The 24,988-nt window shown below is 40.5% G+C and overlaps 1 protein-coding gene across 3 annotated transcripts in view; it reads left to right on the top strand.

Moving 5' to 3' along the window:
- STRIP2 (striatin interacting protein 2) overlaps positions 1 to 22,992 on the top strand; it is a 47,406-nt gene extending 24,414 nt beyond the window's left edge. For all 3 annotated transcript variants that reach the window (XM_040644012.1, XM_040644011.1, XM_040644013.1), the window contains 5 exons: positions 1,873 to 1,973; positions 5,265 to 5,331; positions 15,594 to 15,698; positions 16,563 to 16,767; positions 20,333 to 22,992. In XM_040644012.1, the coding sequence (XP_040499946.1) occupies positions 1,873 to 1,973; positions 5,265 to 5,331; positions 15,594 to 15,698; positions 16,563 to 16,767; positions 20,333 to 20,583 (729 nt within the window). In that variant the 3' untranslated portion in view covers positions 20,584 to 22,992. The remainder of the gene's footprint in view (positions 1 to 1,872; positions 1,974 to 5,264; positions 5,332 to 15,593; positions 15,699 to 16,562; positions 16,768 to 20,332) is intronic.
- The last annotated feature ends 1,996 nt before the right edge of the window (positions 22,993 to 24,988 follow it).

Genomic DNA, 24,988 nt, shown 5'->3' with positions numbered 1-24,988 from the left:
GGGAGCAAAGTACATTTGGAAACTGATTAAACGTTGCTGGAGTTCTCCCTGGGGTGGGGGAGACGGGGAGGCCTGGTGATACATGGAGCTAGAGAGGACGGCAGGGAGCAGACCATAATACATATGATAGCACACAGTTATCGAGTACTTATAATGTGCCCAGCGCTCTGTCAAGTTCATATGGGATCTCATTTAATTCTCTTAATCCTATGAGGTAGGTCTTATTTTATCCCTGTTTTATAAATGAAGAAGCCGAGCATAAGAAATGTTAAGAAGCTGCTTCCCCATGCTGAGGAGTTTGGACTTGGTACTGTGGGCATTGCCAAGATATCAGAGAACCTGGAGGAAAGGATTGGATGGTCTCTGTGGTGAGAATATGGGGAGGAGAGGAGGGTCCTCATGACTGCTCAATGTCTTTGTCCCCTTTTCCTCCTAAGAAGTCAGAAGCAGGCTTGCTGCTCGAACAGCAGGTTCTCAGAGTGCACAGAGGCTCCTGCAGGGTCTTTGTCCATGCAGGTTTGACTATAGAATCAGGGTATTGCTCCACTCTAGTACATTCAGAGACATCTTTGGGTACGTTATGTGTGTCCTGGGTGCTTCTGCCAGTGTTTGCTGAGCAACAGCAGGGCGGGGAGGAGTAGGGTGGGTGGGAGATAGTGTTCCTAGTAGAAAGAACAGAAAACTGTGGCTATGTTTTTTCTGTCTGCTCCTCTTGGTGGGCAGTATGTGGAGCAACAGCCAGACAGGTGGGTGGCTTGATGGGGCTTGCCAGTGGGTGTCAGTGTCAGTGAATCCCAACAAGGCTACAGATACATCTCAAATTGAAAAACATTTTCCATAACTTCGTAGTGGGTATGTATTGGCTGTTCCATCTGGAGCTTTGGAAAATACCCCAGGTTGGCTGCCAGGGAGAAAATATTTGAGCAGAAGAGAGAAATGGGCAGCACAAGCTCACTCCCCACCTCTAACCACACACAGGGGTAGGGGGCAGCTTGGCTCGCTGCCATGCCTCCTTCTTGGTGATCAGGAAAAGCTAAGGGATTTAAAACACCACAATTTTCTGCTTTTTAAACCCAGTTTCTGTACTATCCCAGCAGTCTGGGTTCTGGATCTGGAGGCAAACTGTCTGATGCTCCTCAGTGCATCGCAGGCAAAATCCAGGTGATGCAACTCCAGCACACTGCCCACTAGGTCTTCCCAGACACAAACCCCAGCCAGATTCAAGAGAGCAGCAGGGAATCCCTGCTTCTGGTGTTTAGCCCATCAAAGAGATCTTGGACTTATTCTCAGTGCAGTATCTGTTGACCGAAGGGCTCTTGTTGATCCGTTTATTAAAATACTGATAATGAAAGTACAGGGATACTATAGTGAACCAGACAGACTCATGCTGGAGCCCACATTCCAGTGGTTGACTTGGTTACTATGTGCCATAGCCATCCTGACTGAACGATGCCAGCAGTTGCTGGGAGGAAGCTGCACCTGTTCCTGCTATTGAAACACTATGAACCAGAGGTTTGGTATGGAAGACAGCTCCCTCGGGAGCCTTCCTTGCTCGTTGAATTTATGAACAAATATTGCAGCAATTCCTTCTATTTATCTGGAGTGGGATTTCCTTTCTGGATTGTTTATGTTTTGTGCTTTTGGTCAGGTGCTTGCAACATACACGCACTACAGATGGTCCCCCTCCATGCAGGATGGGCTGGCTGGTGATGCTTCTCCCTACTTCTCAGACAGGAGGACTGATAATACAAGTGGACAGTGGATATTCTTAGGAGTGGATATTAGAGTTGTACTTGCCTATCTTATTTTTCATATGTACCTTCTATTATCCCCCAAATAAGCAGCCCTTTCTGCTTTGATCTTTTAATTTAGTTTGAATATGTATCACAACATTTGGTATTTGCCAACTGCATTCCACTGATCCTGAAGTTCTTCAATCAAAATATCTTGTCCTACATCACTGCCAAAAACAGGTATGGACTCTGGACAGGTTTATTTGAAAGGTCTGTTTTGGCATGGGTTGAGAAATACATCATCTCTGAGCCTTTCGGTTCTCTTTGTGTCCTTAGTCCCTTCTATCTTAGAGCTGCCACTGTTAAATTTAATTTCCTTGAAGTGCTAGTTGATGGGGTGTGTGGTTTGGCCTCTTCACAGGTATTTGTATTTTAATAGTTTTGAAAACTAAAAAATGTCACGACTCAAATAAATAAAACTGCAACAATGAATTTTAGCCCTATTGCAAAAGGATCCAGAAGATGTTTTTTGTGAAACAGGCTTCTTATCTGGCCAGCCCTGATCTTAGTATAAATCAGTAGTCAGAACAATTATACTACTTTGTAAACTGTAGTGTTACGCAGAATTTGTAACTGAAGGTAAATAACAGACCCTTACTTAGATCAGTTTGTAATAAAACAAATAGATGGTATTTTATTTAATATCCTCAGTAATGGTAAGAGGTATTACAACAAGTTTTATTCTCATTTCACCAATTAGTAAACAAATTCAGTGAGGTTAATTGACGTGCTCAAGATTAACATGCTAGTGAGACAACTTAAGTAAGCAGCAGAGGCAGGATCAAAACACAGATTGTTTTCTGGTCACAATTGCTATGAATACAAATTGCTTTCACTCCTCCAGCCAAGTGGGGACTTGGGGGTTGCAGACTAAATCCTTGTTCTTTAGTTTGCTACTTCCATAAGAACTAGAAGCATATTAATTAGACTTTACCAGAGGCAGAGTTCCTAAAGTAGAAGTAAGAGGGCTGATCTGATTACTTGGGATGACTAGAGAGGGCCAGGAAATGGTGCCTCACTAGTCTTGTACTGCCTGAAAGTCCACCATGGAGAGGCAGCCTACTTATATGTAGTTTAAAATACACGGAGGCACCTGGGTGGCTCAGTCGGGTGAGCATCCGACTCTTGATTTCAGCTCAGGCCATGAGCTCAGGGTCCTGGGATTGAGCCCCACATTGGGCTCCTCACTCAGCAGGCAGTCTGCTGGAGATTCTTTCTCTCCCTCTCCCTCCCCATCCCCCACACTTGCTCTCGCTCTCTCAAATAAATTTTTTTGAAGAGTTTATTTATTTGAGAGAGAGAGAACATGAGAAGGGGAAGGAGCAGAGGGAGAGGGAGAAGCAGGCTCCCAGCTAAACAGGGAGCCCCATGTGAAGCTTGATCCCAGGACCCTAGGATCATGACCTGAGCCGAGACGTGTAACCAACTGAGCCACCCAGGTGCCCCTAAATAAATAAATCTTTAAAAAATAAAATAAAATACTCATATGTGTATGTCATGAGACCTGCCATTTGCTAGCTATGTAATCTCAAGTAAGGACTCTGGTTTTTTCGAGCCACAGTATTTTCATCTTAAAATTAATACATTCCCTGACTGTATCATAGAGCTTTTATATAAGTATCAGTTAAAATAAACATATGAGAGTCCTGTTCCTCATTTCCAGTTAGAGATCCACCCCTGCATCAATCAAGTATGGCTGGCGTTCAGGAACTAAATACGCACCCTCCACCATGGGCCTGGAAAGGAAGGGGCAAATAAAATGATAGGTGTCCATCCGGCTCTATTTGAAATTGGAAGAGTGGTAGTGCCAGACTACATCATTAACTAAGTTTGGCCTGGATAAGATGGTCCTCTTCTGTACTACCTGTAAGCTTTACTGTGGCATGATCCCTGAGAACTTGGAGCACGCATAGCCCCTTATTACACAGTTTCCTCATGGCTTTTACCATCTGGATAGATATTCCAGAAACTTGTAACTTTATTTTTTGCCCCCTTAGGCTAGAACTCAGTTCACAGAGGATGGAACAAATCTGTCTTTGATTTCCTGCCCCCATTTCCTAGTTGCCAGCATCTACTTTGCCATGGGGCTTTGTGGGGGGTGGGTAGATAAGTGGATAAGTCAGCCAAGAACGTTTATACTAATGGAGCCGTAACTATAGAACTGGCAGCCCTGGGAGAATCCAGTAGAGTGAATTAAGATGATGAGCAATACTATAGGTAGATCCACTGCCCTCTCATCTCCTACCTTGCTTCCCCTGGGTTATCACTGTGGGTTTCTTGGACAAAGGTAAACATTTCTAGGTAAACAAATTGTTGCCTCTTGCTTGGATAGAGTTTTGACTTTCGAAATGTAGAGACAGGTCCAAGAAACCCATACTCCTGTTGATGGCCCTTGTTTTGCCAACATCCTTTATCCATTTCCAACTGCACTAGTTCAGATAGATTGGTTATAAAGCTTACGGAATGTCAGAATCAGAAGGAGCATTAGAGATGAGCTAAATTCTGCATTGTACCAATGACAAAGAGAGAAAAGGAAAGAAAGAACTGTAATTTTGAGTAATTATGTCCCTGTCATAATGCAGTGCCTCATTTCCCCTACCGACTCATGCCTGCGTCCCTGGGCTCACTGCAGAGCCTCCAGCTCCCTTAGAAGCCCCCTGTCAGTTTTGGGGGCTGATGCTGTTACCATTCCTTTTTTTTTTTTTTTTTTTAGAGAGTACATGCATGAGTGCAAGCGGGAGCGGGGAGGGGTGGGCAGAAGGGGATAGAGAAAGAGAGAGAGAATCTTAAGCAGGTTCCATGCGCAGAGCCCGACGTGGGGCTTGATCTCATGACCCTGAGATCATGACCTGAGGTGAGATCGAGTTGGATTGGACACTTAACTGACTGAGCCACCCAGATGCCCCAGTGCTATTACCATTCTTGAGCTATTAGATTGGCCCTGCTGCAGGAAGCTGCCTCTGTCTTAAGCTTCCTTCAAGAATGGCTTCCATGATCATTTCCCAGAGCTCCTGGCTTTCGGAAACATCTGGTAAGGGACATAGGAAAGGTCTTCATTTCATCCTTGTGTCCACAGATTGTTACTAAGTGGGTTGAGTTTGGGCAGCATCTCTGGGAACAGTTCACAACCGTACACTTAAATGCAAAAACAGAAGTGCACATATGTCCGGACTCTTTCAAGAAGAGAGGAGATAGGTGGCTATACCAGAGGCTCTCTTGCTGCCTTCTTTTGCATCTGCCAGATGGGGGCTGGCCTTAAGGAGCTCTGTGGATTCCTCTCATTACTGTAAGGAGAGGAGACTGGAGCTAGAGTTGACTGTCACCACAACCCTCAGTTTCAGCTGAGGTCACTAAGCAATTTGGGAAAAAGATGGGGCCTGCTGGGGAGAAATAATTCCTGCCATTTCAGATACTGGCATTTTCTGCCATTGCTATTTCCCTAAAGCCTGCCCCTTTCTCTGCATTTTGCAGTATCTCGGTCCTGGATTACCCTTGCTGTACCATCCAGGATTTGCCGGAGCTTACTACAGAGAGTCTGGTAAGCAGAGGGGGATTTGGTAGCTTTTGAAATTGCCAGATGGCAGAGGCTGGTATTTGCTCTTCCATTTTTTCTGCAGCCGCGTAATGCCCTGGTTTGGGAGTCTCAGATCAATAAAGGCATATTGGCAAGAGCACAGAGGCAGTGAGGGTTTAGAGCTGCTGACCCAGTTGAGAAAAATTTGGAAAAACTGAGCATAGCAATTTGCAGAGAAGAGAAAACGGTCAGTGACAAACACTAAGGAGGAGAGGGAATTTAGAAAGATAATGGGACTGAAATTGAATGTGAACATCTGTGCTAAATGGCAAGAAATCTCTACTGGTCTGTTCTAAACAATGATCTGTCTCCTTTCTGCTATGCTACCTTTTATTTCCATGTATTCTTTAAAACCCAGGAGAGTGCACTTCAGAAAATACCTTGCCTAGGTCTCTTTAAGCCAAAAGTTGGTAATAGCCACAGAAGAATGACCCAGAAATTTCTTCATCCTGAAAACAACTTTAGGTAAATCAAAAAGTCCCTCAGAATTACTTTGAATTTCATGAAACTGACTGGTCAACAGCACACTGAAGATCAAGTGTCTGCCTCATGTAGATATACCTCCTTCGATATACTCAGTCCACACCCTCCCCCTGTTGCATTGTACTTGGTTATCTGTATCTGTTTCTCCATTTGACTGAAAACTCCTTGAAGGAAGAGATGGTATCATCTTCATTCTTATATCCCCAGAGTCTAGCACTATGTTTGGTACATGAAAGGAGCTCCCTTGCTGAATGAGTAGATAGTAGCACCCATATGTCCCACAACCCTTTGCCCCTCAACTTTAATACCTGCGAAATGTTGCATCAGGAAAGTGTATTATGCACAAATAGAATGATACCTTCTGTGGTACAGGTTTTATAGAACCATAGGATTCTTGGCTGGAGGGGACCGGAGAGCTATTTAGCCCAATCCCCTATTTAAAGATGAGGAACCAGAAGGCCCAATGGATGAAGTGACTTGTCATGGTCCACTCTTCATAAATGATACATCCTGAATTAGAAAAAGACCCATGTTCTAAGATATTAAGTCTAGCACACTTTTTGCATCAGGCAGAGATTTCCTGTCTCACTTAGATGTGGGCTCAGTGGCCAAAGGAAGCTGGAAACTTCTTATCCCTGCAGAGAGAAATAATACGTCTAATAACCCTGTTTATGCACATGATGTTATGCCATCCTTAAAATAACTGTATAAGCTTGGTCTTACTGTTTTATAGATGGAGAAGTTAACTGCCAAAACCTTCCAATTGAAAGTAGCAGAGCCAGGGTGGAGACTTACATCCCTGCCATTCAGAGTTAGAATAAAGAATGCACTTTCTCACAGAAAACAGTGGTAAACAGCATTAAAATGCTACTATTAGTAGGGTATTTCAAAACATAAAGTCAGCTTTTATGGCTGGAATCTATTTCTTGATACAATATGTTCTCTTTTTCTCAATCCCATATGTAGGCAATTGATGGAACTATACCTTCCAATCTCTTCTGATTTACTTTTTGGGATATGAGCATAAAATTATTGAAATAATTGTTATGCCTCTGAGAAGATTTTGTTATCCATGAGCGGGTGAAAGCACATATCTATTCTAAATAAGAAACCAATTGGTGCTCCTTTCCATAAAGCAACAGTGGCACCTGGTGGTTTCATTTGTTAACCACAGATTTTTGTTGGCTTAAATTTACAGCAGAGTACTTCCGGAGCCTAATCATGGGCTTCAGTAACTAGCAAGTTTACTCCATATAGGTCCTCAGTATAATGGTTTGTTCATCTAAACTGATGGCTTCTGTACTCAGAAAACACTAATGTTTATATGAGTAAAATGCATCTCTTTTCCAGGCTCAGTGAATTAATTGTAAACAGAAAATGTACTGGCTTTTATAAATGCGGAGGATTTTCTTTAAATAATATTTCAAGGTTTTTTTCCTGTTTATAAAATCAGTACATACTATTGCAGAAAATTGGATAAATACAGAAAAATATGGGGAAAAAAACCAAAAATACCTTAATTATACTACCTACATGTCACCACTGTTAGTATTTTCCTATAGTCACCATATGTATGTACATATTAATTCACATATATACAGACATACGTTATTTAAGAAAACAAGGACTTTGTATATGTTTCAATCCACATAATAAAATTTAAATGTTCACAATGTGACTTTGAACATATTTGAGAACATGATTTTTAATAGCTACATATAATATTCCACTCCTTAATTTTTAAAAAATGATTGCTTTCTACTACTGTTGGGCGTTTATTTCAATATTCTCTGTATAACTCCAAATTCTAAAGTCTTCCCATCTTGTCAAAATACTTCGCTCTACAATAGGCCATCTTACCCATGTACTGAGAAGTTTCCCTACCCACCTGGTATAGGAAGGCTTACAACTTCTGTATCTCCAAATGTCTATATTCAAATTCAATCCTACTAAAGTAGGAAAACATTAAATCCCAAACATAAGGGAAGGAGAGTGAACGTATGATTGTGTGGAAGATAGGTATGGTCTTTGGAAGGAGGTTGCTAGAGAAGGCAGTCGATATGGCTCCAGCAAGTATTGTAGAATGCTCAGCATTTTGATGGTTGTTTAGGGCAGTGGTATAAAAAGTCGGGTGGGCAAGATGATGCTTTGGGGGGTGAAATATTTTGATCTTTTGTGTGAATATCCTTTTTTCTTTCTACTATATTTCTATATTAGAACATACATAATGTCATTACAATAATATATTTCTATCTTAGAAGTAAATGTGTATATTTAGGAGTACAGCAACAATTATTTACTGAGAGATGTGTGCAATACAAAAAAAAAAGTTTTAGAAACCTCTGCTTTAGGGGCGCCTGGGTGGCTTAGTCGTTAAGCGTCTGCCTTGGGCTCAGGGCGTGTCCTGGGATCGAGCCCCATGTCAGGCTCCTCCGCTGGAAGCCTGCTTCTTCCTCTCCCACTCCCCCTGCTTGTGTTCTCTCTCACTGGCTGTCTGTCTCTGTCAAATAAATAAATAAAAATCTTTAATAAAAAAAAAAGAAAGAAAGAAAGAAACCGCTGCTTTAGAGTATATTGAAATGAGGGTAAGGTTGTAGGTCTGCTTTCTTTGAGGGCCTGTTGGCCTTAAAGAGAAATCATACAGATTAAATCCCATCCTCCTTACTCGCCTATCTTACAGAGATTCCCCAAAAAATGTGGAAAGTTCTGTGTAAATCTGTGTCACTGCTGCAAAGCCAACCCAGAGTTCAAAACGCTTGTTTTTTCGTACAGAATGTGATTTAGTAACAGCAGCTTCACATACAAAAAAGAGCATATTTTGAACAATGTAGATGCCAAGTAGGCTATAAATTAAGAATGGAGGAATGAGAAAAAGTAGTATTTGTGGAACCACTGAGTATCAGAGCTAGAAGTTTCTAGTAGCTTGACGAATCCCATCCTTTACTGATGAGGAAATGGGTAGAGTGGTGAAGTGTTGTCCAAAGCCTTGTAGCTAGGTAGAGCCAAAACAGCGAGTCAGAATTTGCACGACCTAGCCATTTGCAAAGAAACATTTGGCATTTCCTTTTAGATATATGCGAGTGAAATTATTAAGTTAATTTTTAAATAAAGTCTTCTGACATTCACCATCACTATTTAAAGCCAGTATTGCGGGGCGCCTGGGTGGCACAGCGGTTAAGCGTCTGCCTTCAGCTCAGGGCGTGATCCCGGCGTTGTGGGATCGAGCCCCACATCAGGCTCCTCCGCTATGAGCCTGCTTCTTCCTCTCCCACTCCCCCTGCTTGTGTTCCCTCTCTCGCTGGCTATCTCTCTCTCTGTCGAATGAATAAATAAAAAATCTTTAAAAAAAAAAAATAAAGCCAGTATTGCCTTTAGCATTATGATTTCTCTGTTCTAGATATAATGTGAGTACGTCATAAGGTATTTATCCATTTTCTATGAGGTATGTTTATATAGAGGAAGGACCATGGATAAATGTCTTTTAACATTTTATCAGTTTATCTGTTAAGTCACCATTTCTGTAATGGGTACTAGAAGAGATTAGAATCTCTGAAATTCTTTTTCTTTTTCTTTTTTTTAAGATTTATTTAGAGAGAGAGCGTGCATGTGCATACACTGGCACACGCAAGTGAGAAGAGCAGAGAGGGACAGAGAGAGAATCTGAAGCAGGCTCCATGCCGAACACAGAGCCTGATGCAGGGCTCCAGCTCACAACCCTGAGATCACTACCTGAGCCGAAACCAAGAGTCAGAGGCTCAACCGACTGCCCCACCCAGGAGCCCCTCTGAAATGATTTTTCAAACTCACGTGCCCAGATCCCTCTCCAGGGCACAAATAGTTTGCTAAAGCTCCCCAAATGATTTTGAGATTTTTCTCTTCTCCTTCCTCCTTTTTACTCACACCACTTAAGAATTATAGCTCAGTTTTATGTTATCTGGGTTCTTAATCTATAGTAACTTAATTGTCAGTAATCCATATGATAAGGGAATCATTCCATAATGATTTGGGAAAAGAAAGTCTAAGCTAAAAATATGAATTCATTTTCAGTTGTGTGAACCATAATAATGGAATGAATCAAAAGACTCATTTACCAAGAAATGGTTATTATTGTGAGTTTTCAATCAGTAAGTGTTAAAACCTAGCAAATGTTTTTCAATAGATTCAAATAAATGCAGGGCTGACATGGCATGAAAAACCTGAAGCCCAAAGCAAAGAAATAGACTAGTTTGTAAGTATAGAAAAGGCAGACAGAACTACAGCTCTAAGTTATCTTGAGCAAATTTCCTGTAGGCTATCGGAGTTCCCCCTATAAAAGGAAGAGGTTGGGCCATCAGATTAGCATAAACTTTTCCAAAACTTCCATGGATTCATTACATAACAACCAAGCTAATATTAGTCATTCTGATTTTCAGTGAAGAGCTGGTTTTCAATCTGAAAATAATAATCATCGCTAGGAAATTTAATAAGCTGAGAAGGTTTGAAATATATTAGACTTAATACTTAGCAGCAGCAGCACTTCTTTATTCTTTTTTAAGTTTTTATTTATTTATTTATTTACTTACTTATTTATTTATTTAAGTAATGTCTACCTCCAATGTGGGGCTGGAACTCAAGACCCTGAGATCAAGAATCGCATACTCTTCCAACTGAGCCAGCCAGGCACCCCTAGAAGCACTTCTTTAATCAGACGCTCCCATTTAATACAGGAAACCTCACTATTTTTGTTGTTGTTTCTTTTTTTTTTTAATTTTTATTATGTTATGTTAGTCACCATACAGTACATCCTTAGTTTTTGATGTCATGATCCATGATTCATTGTTTGCGTCTAACACGCAGTGCTCCATGCCATATGTGCCCTCCTTAATTTTGTTGTTGTTTCTGGAAACTGTTATCTTCTGCTTGTTTGAAATAAAGACAAAGTGTTATAACTATAAATAAAGACAGAGATAGAGGTTCAGGCCCTGGTTGGGGCACTTATGTAACCTTAAAAGCAAGCCCCTTCTTTCCCTGAGTCTCAGGTTTTGCTTCTCTGGATGACAGAATTGGACTATACTTAGCCAAGTCTAAAAGCTAAGTTTCTTCTAGTGCTCAGATTCTAACCAATCTAATTTCCTCAGTACAAAAGGAAGAAACACTCTGTTCTTTCAGCAGTCATTTGAGTTAATTATCCACATAACTGGCGTAAACCTCCGTTTTTATTCGGCTTGGCTCACTCAGCTGGGCTAAGATGGATCTTGAGAACAGAACCCTCACAGTGCTTTAGAGATGCTTATGAAAGGGTAGGATGTGATCCCTGAACTGAATTTTTAGACACAAGGTGTATGCAAACAATTTTTTAAAGTTTTTAATTTTAATTCCAGTATAGTTAACATGCCATGTTATGTTCGTTTCAGGTATACAATATAGTGATTCAGCAATTTTATACATTACTCAGTACTAATCATAAGTGTAGACTTTAATCCCCATCATCTATTTCCCCCATCCCCCCATCCACCTCCCCTCCGGTAACCATCAGTTTGTTCTCTATAGTTAAGAGTCTCTTGGTTTATCTTTTTATCTTTTTTTTCCTTTACCCATTTATTTCTTTTTTTTTTTTTTAAGATTTTATTTATTTATGTGACAGACAGCCAGCGAGAGAGGGAACACAAGCAGGGGGAGTGGGAGAGGAAGAAGCAGGCTCCCAGCGGAGGAGCCCGATGTGGGGCTCGATCCCATAACGCCAGGATCACGCCCTGAGCCGAAGGCAGACGCTTTAACTACTGCGCCACCCAGGCGCCCCCATTTGTTTTATTTCTTAAATTCCATATATGAGTGAAATCATATAGTATTTATCTTTCTCTGACTTATTTCACTTAGCATTATAGTCTCCAACTATCCATGTTGTTGCAAATGCAAGATTTCATTCTTTTTTATGACTGAAAACTATCCCGTTGTATTTATATGGCACATCTTCTTTATCCATTCCAATGCACACGTGGGCTGCTTCCGTATCTTGGCTATTGTAAATAATGCTGCAGTAAACATAGGGGTGCATGTATCCCTTTGAATTAGGGTTTTTGTATTTTGGAGGGTAAATGCCAAGTAGTGCAATTACTGGATCATAGGGTAGTTCTGTTTTTAACTTTTTGAGGAACTAGGTTGCATTCCCACCAACAGTGCAGGAGAGTTACGTCCTCACCAACATTTGTTGTTTCCTGTGTTTTTTATTTTAGCCATTCTGACTGGTGTGAGGTAATAACTCATTGTCGTTTTGATTTTCATTTCCCTGGTGATGAGTGACATTGAACATCTTTTCATGTGTCTGTTGGACAGCTGGATGTCTTCTTTGGAGACATGTCTGTTCATGTCTTCTGCACATTTTTTAAATTGGATTATTTGGGTTTGGGGTATTGTATCAGTTCTTTATATATTTTAGATACTAACCCTTTGTGGGATATGTCATTTGCAAATATCTTCTCCCATTCCATAGGTCGCCTTTTAGTTTTGATTGTTTCCTTTGCTGTGCAGAAGCTTTTTATTTTAATGTAGTCCCAATAATTTATTTTTGCTTTTATTTCCCTTGCCTCAGGAGACATCTAGAAAGATGTTGCTATGGCCCAATGTCAGAGAAATTACTGCCTGTGCTCTCTTCTACGATTTTTGTGATTTCAGGTCTCATATGTAGGTCTTTTATCCATTTTCAGTTTATTTTTGTGTATGGTGAAAGAAAGTGGTCCGGTTTCATTCTTTATCATGTAGCTGTCCAGTTTTCCCAGCACTATTTGTTGAAGAGACTATCTTTTTCCCAATGTATATTCTTCCCTCCTTTGTCAAAGATTAATTGACCACGTAATTGTGGATTTATTTCTGGGTTTTCTATTCTGTTCTATTGATTTATAAGTCTGTTTTGTGCCAGAACCGTACTGTTTTGCTTACTACAGCTTTGTAATATAACTTGAAGTCTGGAATTGTGATACCTCTAGTTTTGTTTTTCTTTTTTAAAATTTCTTTACTATTCAGGGTCTTTTGTGGTTTCATGCAAATTATAGTATTGTTTGCTCTAGTTCTGTAGAAAATGCTGTTGGTTTTTTGATAGGGATTGCATTAAATCTGTAGATTGCTTTGGGTAGATAGACATTTTAATAATATTCTTTCAATCCATGAGCATGGAATGCCTTTCCATTTCTTTGTGTCCTCTTTAATTTCTTTCATCAGTGTTTTATAGTTTTCAGAGTACAGGTCTTTCATCTCTTTGGTTAAGTTTATTCATAGCTATTTTATTATTTTTGGTGCAGTTGTAAATGGGATTGTTTTAGTAAACAAATGTTTATGTATGCAAGTGGAACGTGGGCAAATGTTTTCTTCTTTCAACTTCCGCTGTTAGAAAGTGAGTAAAGGTCTTACTTTGGATAGTGTAAAGTATCAGAAACAAGAGAATATGGCCAAGTGCTGCTGTTCACAAAATATATCGCCCCACAGAAGTTTACATTTTACTCAATACGCTGAGTCCTGCCCTCCCAAAAAAGAGAAAGCAGGCAATTTGCCTTACTGAACATAAATAAACAAAACCCCCCAAGTCTGGCAAATCTGAAAAGACACCCCATGGAGCTAAAGGTCTGCTGGAAAATGATGATCTGTTGGGTTGGAAGAAGGCAGAAGCCTTGAGCAGGGCTCCATGGAGAGCCTGTTGCTGCAAACAGACAAGCCTGGGATCTGCTATCCTGAGACAGCCATGGACTAGCATGTGTTCGGTCAGTGCCCACTTCAGGCAACGTCTGGTGATGCGGAAGTGGGGCTAGTTTTAGTCGGGAGGGAAGCATTATCAGAAAAAAAAAGAAAGCAAGGCCCTGGGCCGATGAGACTATCTTCAGGAGGGAACTGGGGGTGTCTTTCCGGGGACTCTTGAGACTGAGCTTTGAGGAAAAAGCAGCCACGATCAGCTTACTTTCACTTAAAACTTCACTTTTGACTCAAATGGAGAAAGTTGAGATAAATCACAGTACTATAAATGATCAGAGGTGAAGGATCTTAAAAATGATCTAATTCAACCTCTTACAAGAAACAGGGAAATGACTTATCCACCATCATGCAGCCAGGGTCAAAGCCATAATCCAGGTGTCCTAGTGTCTACTCCAGTGCTGCTTCTACAAGCCATACCCCTACTCCCATTTTTTGTTTTTGTTTTAAGGTGAGCTCTATGCCCAACGTGCGGCTTGAACTCAGACCCCGAGATCAAGAGTCGCATGCTCTACCAACTGAGCCAGCCAGGCACCCCTCCCATATTATTTTTTGAGGTGCTAAGGAATACAAGGCTGTTTATGCTGCTATCATATTAGAAATCAGGATAAGGGAAGCTCACAGTGGAGATATACATAGCCTCCCTCCTCCGCTGTTTCTCCTGCTTCTTTAAAAAAAAAAAAAAAAAACATTTAAGAGTCCGTTCCTCTGTTGGCCACACAAGGTGGAACATCTGTAGAACCTATCTGTTTTGGGCAAGCCGACTAGCTGGTGCATTAGAGTGGAAGCTCCCATGGAAATTTCTCTTAGAAGGAAATAGATGGTTCTCCAGGTACTAGTTCTAAGCACAGTATTGAACATTTACTACAGGAAGGAGAACAATTTTTTCTAAATAATATTTCTAAAAAGTTTCCCTGAAACTTTTTGACCCTGACTCTTCTTTATTTCTTAGTAGAGCCTAATACTCTCAAAAATCCTGGATGTTCATTCCACATTAGATGCATGTCTGTCTTGCTTGCTTTGGATTAATTTGGGAAAGGAGGGGGTAATTTTCCATTCTTCAGACAACAGCTCACTTCTACACATTGTCTCCTACTCTTATATCCTCCTATCAAATTGTAGGCATGAGGAATTTCCAAGATGTTAATTTGACCACCATGCATGCTCATTGATTTATACAGCTTCTGACATCAGTACATCAGTATATTCACAGGCCCCCAATCCAGAAGGGGTCTTATTTTTGTCCCTGAAAGATGTTTCTGTGAATAGATACCTGTTTCTAATCTGACATCCATCTGTTATCTCTGGTTGGGTGCTCACAAGCTATCAATAAACATACAAGAGAAACACCTGGTTAGAATTTACCATCTGCCATTTTTGCTTCCATGCTGGAGAATTAAGAAATTTACTGCAATAGGGTTTGATAAAGGAGGGTGGAGGATGATTTAAAAAAATTCAATCATAATGAATATCAGATCCATCCAACATAGTCTGAAATCTACCAGAATTGGGGCACCTGGCCGGCTCAATCAGTAGAGCATGTGACTGGATCTCAGGGTCGTGAGTTCAAGCCCCACGTTGGGTTTAGAGCCTACTTAAAAAAGGAAGAAAGGAAGGAAAGGAAATAAAGGAAGGGAAGGGAAGGGAAGAAACCTACCAGAATATCTCCTAGCAGTTACAGACACAGCTTATATAAGTGCAAGGTATATGGGGGTTAAATTCTATCTCTTTTCTGATTCTAAAGCAGAAGTTACACAAGAAGACTTGCTTGAGTGAAGTTCTTATGTTCACGTATCCTCTTTCTAATCAGTACTTGCTCTAGGTGCAGCCTTCCGGGATTGGCAGCGTGTGTTTTCAGGTGAAGAATATTGCATGCTTTGAGGCCTTAGTGTGTGAAGAGCAGAATGGTGAGGAGGTAGCACTTCATAAGGAAGGCCTCACCTAAACTGACCAGTGGTGACTTCCAGGCTTCTGGGGGAATGAAGCCTTATAGGTGTTGAGGTAATGGTGGGCCTGCCTTATTACAGGAAGCTGGAGACAACAACCAGTTCTGTTGGAGGAACCTCTTTTCCTGCATCAACCTTCTGAGGCTGCTCAATAAACTGACCAAATGGAAGCATTCCAGAACCATGGTGAGTGGGGCTGCAGATCATGGGGGTGTCCATCTGACTGACTTTTTTTAATCTTAAGTATTTATGGACTTCCTGATTTGTGAGCTCTATAGAGAGACACTGAATGCTACATAAGGTGAACACCTAATTCTGGGCACTTATTTATCTATTGAGATAATTATTCATCAGTCCATTTCTTTACAAGGAGCTGAATATGGACCCTCCCCCAGGGCAGCTCTGGTTGGAAAGTTAACATTGTTATTTGGATTATAAGCACACATCCCAAATGACGCCAGTCTAAGTTTATTCATTGCAGCATGAATCATGAAAGATTGGAAACAATCCAAAGCCTATTAATACAGGACCAACTGGTTAAATAATTTTGGTACATCCTTAGAATATTGTACGACCGTTAAAAAGAATGAGGCAGGAAAAAAAAGGAACGAGGCAGTTCTATATTGATATGGAATAATTTTTAAGATATATTGTTAAATAAAAAGCAAGGTATAGAACTATGTGACAGGATATATAGTTGGCTGTGGTTTTTGTTAATAAAAATAATATACGTGTGCATAGAATTACGTATCCAGAAGATACGTAAGAAACTGGTAACGGTAGAAATGGAATGTGTGGCTGACAAAATTATTTTGCTCTTTATATCACATACTTGGAATATTAGAAACTTTGAATTGCGACATATAAATGGAGTGGTTCCTCTATGTTCTTGAAGACTAAATATAAATAGAACCTGGATCATAGGTTCCCAAAAACTCCCCCAGGGTGTTGAGACCAGTCAGGTTCGGCTTAATTTGTGAGTTGGAAGTTCCAAGAAACTTTAGATCCTTATCTGCCTTTCTTTGCTCCCACCTCTCTTTAAATGCCTAGATGTTGGTGGTATTCAAATCCGCTCCAATCTTAAAGCGGGCCCTCAAGGTCAAACAGGCCATGCTGCAACTTTATGTTCTGAAGCTGCTAAAAATACAGACCAAGTACCTGGGGCGCCAGTGGAGGAAAAGTAACATGAAAACCATGTCAGCCATCTATCAGAAAGTACGCCACCGCATGAATGATGACTGGGCTTACGGGAACGGTGAGTATTCTCAGAGCTCTTGACCTCCAGGAGATGCCCAGGGTTTAAACAAAACTATATGAGGGGCTCCAGGGTGGCTCAGTCAGTTAAGCATCTGCCTTCGGCTCAGGTCATGATCTCAGGGTACTGGGATCAAGCCCCCCCACCCCTCTGTCAGGCTCCATGCTCCGTGGGGAGTCTGCTTCTCCCTCTCCCTCTGCCCTTCCCTCCCCACCTCTTGAGCTCTCTCACTCTCACGCTCAAGTAAGTAAATAAAATCTTTAAAAAAACATAAAACTAAATAAATATTTATCTCTACTCTTTTGGTATGAATTATTACATAGTTTGGGTGAGAAAATATGTATGCAATTATAGTCAGGTGCTGATATAACAAACTTTAGAGTTACTACCCCAAATTCTAGCATGTGCCCTGGTCCTATATTGACTATAAAAATCCATTTTAGAGGTGCCTGGGTGGCTCAGTTGGTTAAGCATCCAACTCTTGGTTTTGGCTCGGGTCATGAACTCATGGTCATGGGATCAAGCCCTGTGTGGTGCTCCACGCTCAGCACAGAATCTGCGGGAGATTCTCTCCCTCTGCCCCGCCCCCCACTTGCACACGCATGCGTGTGCTTTCTTAAAAAAAATAAATCTTTTTTGGGGTGCCTGGGTGGCACAGCGGTTAAGCGTCTGCTTTCGGCTCAGGGCGTGATCCCGGCGTTCTGGGATCGAGCCCCACATCAGGCTCCTCTGCTATGAGCCTGCTTCTTCCTCTCCTACTCCCTCTGCTTGTGTTCCCTCTCTCGCTGGCTGTCTCTATCTCTGTCGAATAAATAAATAAAATCTTTAAAAAAAAAATAAATCTTTTTTAAGAATCCATTTTATAGGGGCGCCTGGATGGCTGGCTCAGTCAGTAGAACATGCAACTAGTGATCTCAAGGTTGTGAGTTCAAGCCCCAAACTGAGGGTAGAATTTGCTTTTAAAAATTTCCATTTTATAAAACAAGTAAATTAAGAGGTAATTACCTCCTTTTGAAAACATTCCTTTAAATGACAGTTTTCTCCAAGAGATTTCTAAAATTAAAATAACCTTTTATTATTAAAAAGCGGTTAGAAAAAGCAAAAAAAAAAAGCAGCTTTCCCCGCTGGTTCAGTTGGATGAGCACGTGACTCTTGATCTCAGGGTTGTGAGCTCGAGCCCCAAGTTGGATGTAGAGATTACTTAAATAAATAAACTTAAAAAAAAAAAAACCAGTTAGAAAATACACCTCAGAAACCTTTTTACTGTATCACCATATTTATGCCTTGTTTGTACCACCTGAAGATTGCCACTGTCAACATCTTATTGTATTTTCTTCCAGATCTTTTTCTTTACATATATACACATTTTGCTTCGATAGCAAATTATACATACTATTGCATCATCTTTTTTCAGTTAACATTATCTACATCTTCCCATATTAGTATTTTTTCATTTTATCCAGTAAGTCCCTAGTCAGAATTCCCCAGTTGTCTCAAAATGTTCTCTTTTTTTAAGTTTTATTTATCTAAGTAATCTCTACACCGATGTGGGGCTCAATCTCACGACCCCGTGATCAAGAGTCACATGCTCTTCTGACTGAGCCAGCCAGGCACACCCCCAAAATGTTCTTTACAGCTATTTTTTCCAAGTCATAATCCAACCCAGGGCCACAAATTTCATCTGGTTGTTCTATCCTTTTATTTGTTAAATCTAGCAGTGTTTTGTTTTCACTTTTTTTCCATAATGCTGACTAACTGAAGAACTAGGCCAGTTGTCCTGCAGAATATTCAGCTTCTGGATTTATCTCTTGCTTCTTTGTGGCATCATTTACCTTATCTCTCTATCTCTAGTAGTTCTAGTAAACTGAAAGTTAGATCTGGAGGTTAGATGGATTCAATTTAAACTTTTTCAGCTGTAGTACACTTGAGGTACCATTGGGAGCTGCATATTGTCTCACATTAGGAAACATTGTATTATCTGGTTGACTACCAAGATATGGTAAATTGACCAAAGTTTGGAAGAATTTATTTTGGAGAGCTTTTTCATTGTATTGACATTTGCTGTAGTGGGATTTGACCATTATTTGCATAATTGTATTTAAGAGTTTTTGGTAAAGATGGCTAATGACTTGTCTTTGCTGAGATTTGTAACCTGCCTGAATTTTAGAGAATGCTGAAGTAAAGAACCCACTAAACTAAGGGAAATATATGATTGGCAGATATCAAGCCAGGATGCAACTTCTATGAGACATAAAGCCAATTAACTATTTAAATTCTTGTAGATTTTTAGATTGGGATAGGCCGGTGATGGGTATTAAGGAGGGCACGTATTGCACGGAGCACTGGGTGTTATACGCAAACAATGAATCTTGGAACACGACATCAAAAACTAATGATGTACTGTATGGTGACTAACATAACATAATAAAAAAAAATTTTTTTTTTTAATTCTTGTAGATTTTTAAAACATGCAGATGTTTTATCCGGCAAATGGCATGTCTGTTGTTGCTGCCATCATGAACCCAAACCCAATCTATACTTCCTTAAGATAAACGATTCAGGGGCGCCTGGCTGGCTCAGTCAGTAGAGCATGTGACCCTTGATCCTGGGGTCATGAGTTCGAGCCCCATATTAGATATAGAGATTACTTAAAAAAATAAAATATTTTTCTTAAAAGATTTTATTTATTTATTTGACAGAGAGAGAACACAAGCAGGGAGAGCAGCAGGCAGAGGGAGGGGGAAAGCAGGCCCCCCGATGAGCAGGGAGCCCAAATCGGGGCTTGATCCCAGGACCCTGGGATCATGACCTGAGCTGAAGATGCTTGGCCAACTGAGCCACTCAGGCGTCCCAAAAATAAAATCTTCTAAAAAAGAAAAAAAAGATAAACCATTGAGTGTGGGACATAAGAAATCTGGGAAAGATGGATCTCTAGCCCTGAAGTAAGTGTCTGAGTGGGATAAATAGAAGAAAGCAGATCATCTGTTTTCTGTTTTCACCTTCATGGAAGCTTTCACCTCGTAATTTTAACATACATTGACACATACATTTATCATATGCTGGGAGAAGTCACAGGGAATCAGTAAAGTCTTCAGTAATTGGTCCATTCTGATTCTCCTTGTTGTACCTCTTCCTGCCTCTTTCCATTCCTCGAGAGCTGGTGATTCCATTCAAATGGGTAACTCCCATACCCTAGGAAACCTCAGTAAAGGGAATTGAGTTGCCATTTTGGAAAATATAATACATATAACTAGTAAGAAAGTAAAATAAGAGGAAGTACAGTTAAAAAAAAAACAAAAGTCCACCTCCCTCAGGGGCCTTATTTCTTTCTCAGTGGTAATCACTGTTAGCAGCTTCCTGACTACCCTTCCAAAGATAGTCTCTGCATATACAAGTGTATTTTTTAACCTTGAGTGACAGCATATTATATGCTTAGTACCCTGCCCTCCACAGAAAGGAAATTCTGAGCAGTTTCATTGTTCTTATCCCATAGACCATACTCTGTGGTAAGAGGAGCAGAGTCCTGAGTTGTATACATGTTCTTCTTCCTCTCTTCCCAACACAGACATCGATGCCAGGCCGTGGGACTTCCAAGCGGAAGAATGCACCTTGAGGGCCAACATTGAGGCTTTTAACAGCCGCCGGTATGACAAGCCCCAGGACTCTGAATTTTCACCTGTGGATAACTGCTTGCAGAGTGTGCTGGGGCAGAGGTTGGATCTGCCTGAGGATTTCCACTACTCATATGAGCTCTGGCTGGAGAGAGAGGTGTTTTCACAGCCCATCTGTTGGGAGGAGCTGCTCCAGAATCACTGACTGAGCTCTTAACAACAAAACATCTGATAGATGGGCTTTGGCTCCAATAAATGGTGCTCTGCCTACCCTACCCATTCAGCCTTTGTTTCCAGGTCTGGGAGTGCTTGTCCAGGGGAAAGCTGGCCTAGCCCGAGGACATCCAGTGTAGTGCAGGGCCCTTCTGGGGGCCTTGGGACTGGAGATAGAGCAAAGCTAGGATCCTGAGTCCCAAGAAATTGGTCAGCTTGCACTAGGGTCAGTTGGGTACCCAGTGGGCCTTGAAAATCTGCTGGATCAGTCCTGGACAGGCTTTTTTGTGGGACCGCTCCCTGCTTTAGTCTTGCCCAGAACCAGGCCAGCCTTTGCTGGCCCCAAGAATAAGAGTAAGTTTATTATAGCATTTGATCCATGACATTCACCACAGGTAATGGGAGAGGCAAATCATAAAATAGGGAGAACACTTCCTTCTTGCTTACCCTGGATTCCTAGGACTTGTAAGAGGTTTGGCAAAACCAACTTTGAAATTAAGTCTGTATTTTAAATTAAAAATTTTGACACCTCTTTCTAAAATTATTAGCTCAAAGATGATTTTAGAGCACCTGCACCTTCTTTGTAAAGGATGATGATTTACTATTACCTAAATACTGCATGTTACAGTAAGGTATATTGTGTAAAGTGGGGTTTTTTCTCTACTCCCGAAGAGATCTATGTTCAAGCTGAAAATTATTTCTGTGTGCATCGTGTATGGGACATGGAGCGCTCTGCCACAGCCAGTCTGAATAGGCCTCCTCTAAGGATGTTTCATGTTTTTCTGAAACTACTTCAGTCTTCAGATAACTGAGTACACTGTAAAAAAATTATCCTTTTCATCCAATTCATTTTTTAAATGACAAGTAACCACAGGAGGTTTTATTTATTGAGATGGCTATGTCCATTTGTGCTCGTGATCGATTTATTTTCTAATTGAATAGAATAGCGAGAGCATCACAGCTTACCATTTTTCTTCTATGTTGATTAATGATTTTTTTTCCTTTTTACTGCGAGTGCTTTCAAAGCGTGGTATGGAGATTTAGCAATACTGTTCCTACCTAAAAGTACGGCACACTTCTTTGAAAATACAGGGGTTGATGTACCAATCTCTTTAAACTTCTTTTACAGCAGAATCACGTACTTGTCAGGGCGCCTGGATGGCTCAGTCAGTTAAGCGTCTGACTCTTGATTTTGGCTTGGGTCATGATCTCAGGGTCATGAGATCGATCCCCGAGTCCTGTCGGGCTCCATGCTCAGCAGGGAGTCTGCTTGAGATTCTCTCTCTCTTCCTCTGTCCCTCCCTACCTCCACACACTCTCTTTCTCAAATAAACAAATCTTAAAAAGAAGAAAAGAATCACATACCTCTCAACAGAAACAAGGTTTTTAGAAAAGCTTCTGATTCGATCAGGATCATTTTATTTCTCTTCTGTCCCCACAATTAAGTCATCTATATTTTCAAGCTTTTTTTAAATGTTAAATGCCCTCCCCCCTGACATAGACACTACTGAATCTTTTTTATGATAGCACCGGGCCACTTTAATTGTGCCAGGAGGTCTAGTAAAAAATGGCTTATTTACTCTGTCGACCACAGTCTCATTTGGAAGTCACGATATAGTTGTTAACGATACCCAAAGAAACTAGACCAGAATTCTAAATAAGCTTGGATTTCACCTTTTTGAGCTTTAGGGTAGCAGGACTGCTGTTTTTATGGAAAGGTCATGAAAAATGTAAGTATGTAATGGATGACACTTCTTAAAATAATTTGTAAATTTTACCTGAGTCGGACAGCTGTCCTCACTGCCATCAAAGTAATTCACTGAGCATATCATCGATGACTCCTATTAATCTATTTTAATGTGGTTTAACTGAAAAGACAATTTTCAAGGAAAGAGCAGTCATCAATCTATTTCTCTTAAAGCCATATAGTATTTAATTTGTGTCAAGAATAAGTTGCCCTTTTAAAAATATGCACATGAATGCTTTCTGAGGCATAGAAGTACGCTAAGCTTTAACATTTCATACTTTTTCACTAGTCTTCTCTTAAGGGAAGATTAATTCTCAGTGCAGATGGAGAAACTGAGATACCAAGAAAAGTGATTAGTTTCAAATCACAACATCTTTTTGCTGACTTGCTGGGACAGCATTCAGGTATTGACAGCCAGCCCCATATGTTAAAGTAACTGATTTGAATCTTCCAATTTGAGAACTCATGTGTGTGGTTAGGAATAAATTCAGATTAACCAACCTCCAATGGCGATTACAGTTACTACTTAGAAAACATTATTTGAGTGATTTATAGAGGATTTTTATTTGTGAATATTTCAGTAAAGTTTGTGTTGATTGTTGATAACGCTGTTTATCTACTGAAAGCACTTTAATAAAAAGAAATTGAACTGGAGTTAGAAATTTGGTCTTTAATTCAACATAAAAGAATCTTAAAGACAGATATAGAAAGGAATAATATACAAAGAAGAATATATAAAATCTTGTGTCAGATTCCGTGGGGGTAGACTAATACAAACACAACTGCAAAATCTCAGCGGCTTATAACACACCTTTATTTCTTGTTTCTGGGTCTGGGGATCAGCTGCAGCTCTGCTCCACTCAGGTTAACTTGCTAGATTTAGCTCTGCTCCATACATCTTCTTATTCTGGCACGAGGCTGATGGAATAGCTCCTGCCTGGGACATACTGTTCTCCTGCTAGGCCAGAAGCAAGCACCAAACCACACCGTGCAAGCACCTGGAGGGTGCCTAAAGCTCCTGCTTGGCTGTGGCATAAATCAAATTGCTCATATTCCGCCGGCAAAAAGCAATTCACATGGGGCAAGCCTAACATTGGGCCAGAGAAGTACATTCTACCTATGGAGGGCATATGGATAGACAGTGAGTCACAGCAGCTTCTCAGTGAGCTTTGAGATGGGTGGTAGGGCTTTTTTAGAGAGTCTTGAGAATTTCCACAGCTTTCCAGTGAGCATTTGAAACCACCCATTTCAGCGCTTTATGCTGATATCTTCAGTTGTGACTCTCTTGACCTTTTGTGTCCATCTTCCCCCAGCTCTTCACCTAACAAGCATCTTCGTTATATAAAGACAATTCTATAAATGAATGAGTGTTTTGATGGTCTCTTTTTCTCCCACAAGTAGTTGTGATGAATTTGTATTCTTTCCTCTTGGCCTTCTTGAGATGACCTATATTTACAATAAAACTAGCTGAGACTAAAAATGCAGTGGTAGTTCTGGAACAAAAATGGCACTGGTTCATACAACAATCAGACTTGTGACCTTGATCTCAGCGACGCTATTATTGTCGAGCTAAGTAACCACCTTAATACCCAGGCTAGGTCAAGTATGAACTTGGCAACACCTTGGCACTCTGCGAAGGTGCTAAGTGTATTTAGGGTAAATTGCAGAGGCAGAGAAAGTCCTGGCACTACCTCAGAAATCCTGGGCATGGCCAATTAACATCTGCTCTACCTATACTATGATTCCAGGCCAGACTTTTCCGTAATGGAATGATAAAATGTTTTCTGTAATAAAAATCTTACAAAATATGGAATTTATAAACAACTTTTGTGAAACACCCAGTAGGTTTTAGAGCAGCTACTGCTATTCTTACATGTATTTAATACTAATACATATTTTAGTAGATATTTTATATGATGCTTTTCCACATGAGAGACAGCAAATACATACATAAAATATATTTTAGAGTAAAAGTGTCTACATCATGATTTTATTACCTACACGTTAAATAAAACTGAAGTCTGCTTCTGGGCCTCCTGCTTTCTCATTTTCTCTCAACCAAAAAAAAAGAATATAGTGATAGTGAAGAAAATTACCTCCTGTGTAATCTCACCGCTCAACAATGAGCTATTTGTATGGTGGCAGTTTAACAATATAAGGAAATGTGCAATCTCTAGGCTAGAACAAAAGGAGAGATCGAAGCTCTGTCTATATTGCAGCGCGGTTTGTACAGCAACATGCAAATACTTTTGGAAATGTTGGCATGGGTAAGTCCCAACAGGTGATTTTTGGGAAAGCACATGAGTAATTTTACTTATTTTTCCCACTAATGACTTTTCAGTGGCCTCTGGTATTCCTTCAGAAGTCCTGGTATGGCAAGTTTATAGATGGTAAGTCCTGAGTACCCTATACTTTCAAAGACCCCTTCCAGGTGTATGCATTTTCTAAATGTTTGGCTATTCTAATGTTAGCCTTAAAATGTTAAACCTCAATATTTGGAAGATTTTTAACAGAAATGTATTCTTTTTTTTTTTTTAAAGATTTTATTTATTTGACAGAGAGACAGCCAGAGAGAGAAGGAACACAAGCAGGGGGAGTGGGAGAGGAAGAAGCAGGCTCCCAGCGGAGGAGCCCGATGTGGGACTCGATC

Source organism: Ursus maritimus, unplaced genomic scaffold, assembly GCF_017311325.1.
Source record: "Ursus maritimus isolate PB19 unplaced genomic scaffold, ASM1731132v1 scaffold_3, whole genome shotgun sequence".
In the NCBI taxonomy this organism is placed as follows: Eukaryota; Metazoa; Chordata; class Mammalia; order Carnivora; family Ursidae; genus Ursus; species Ursus maritimus.
This window is presented reverse-complemented; position numbering and strand designations above follow the sequence as displayed.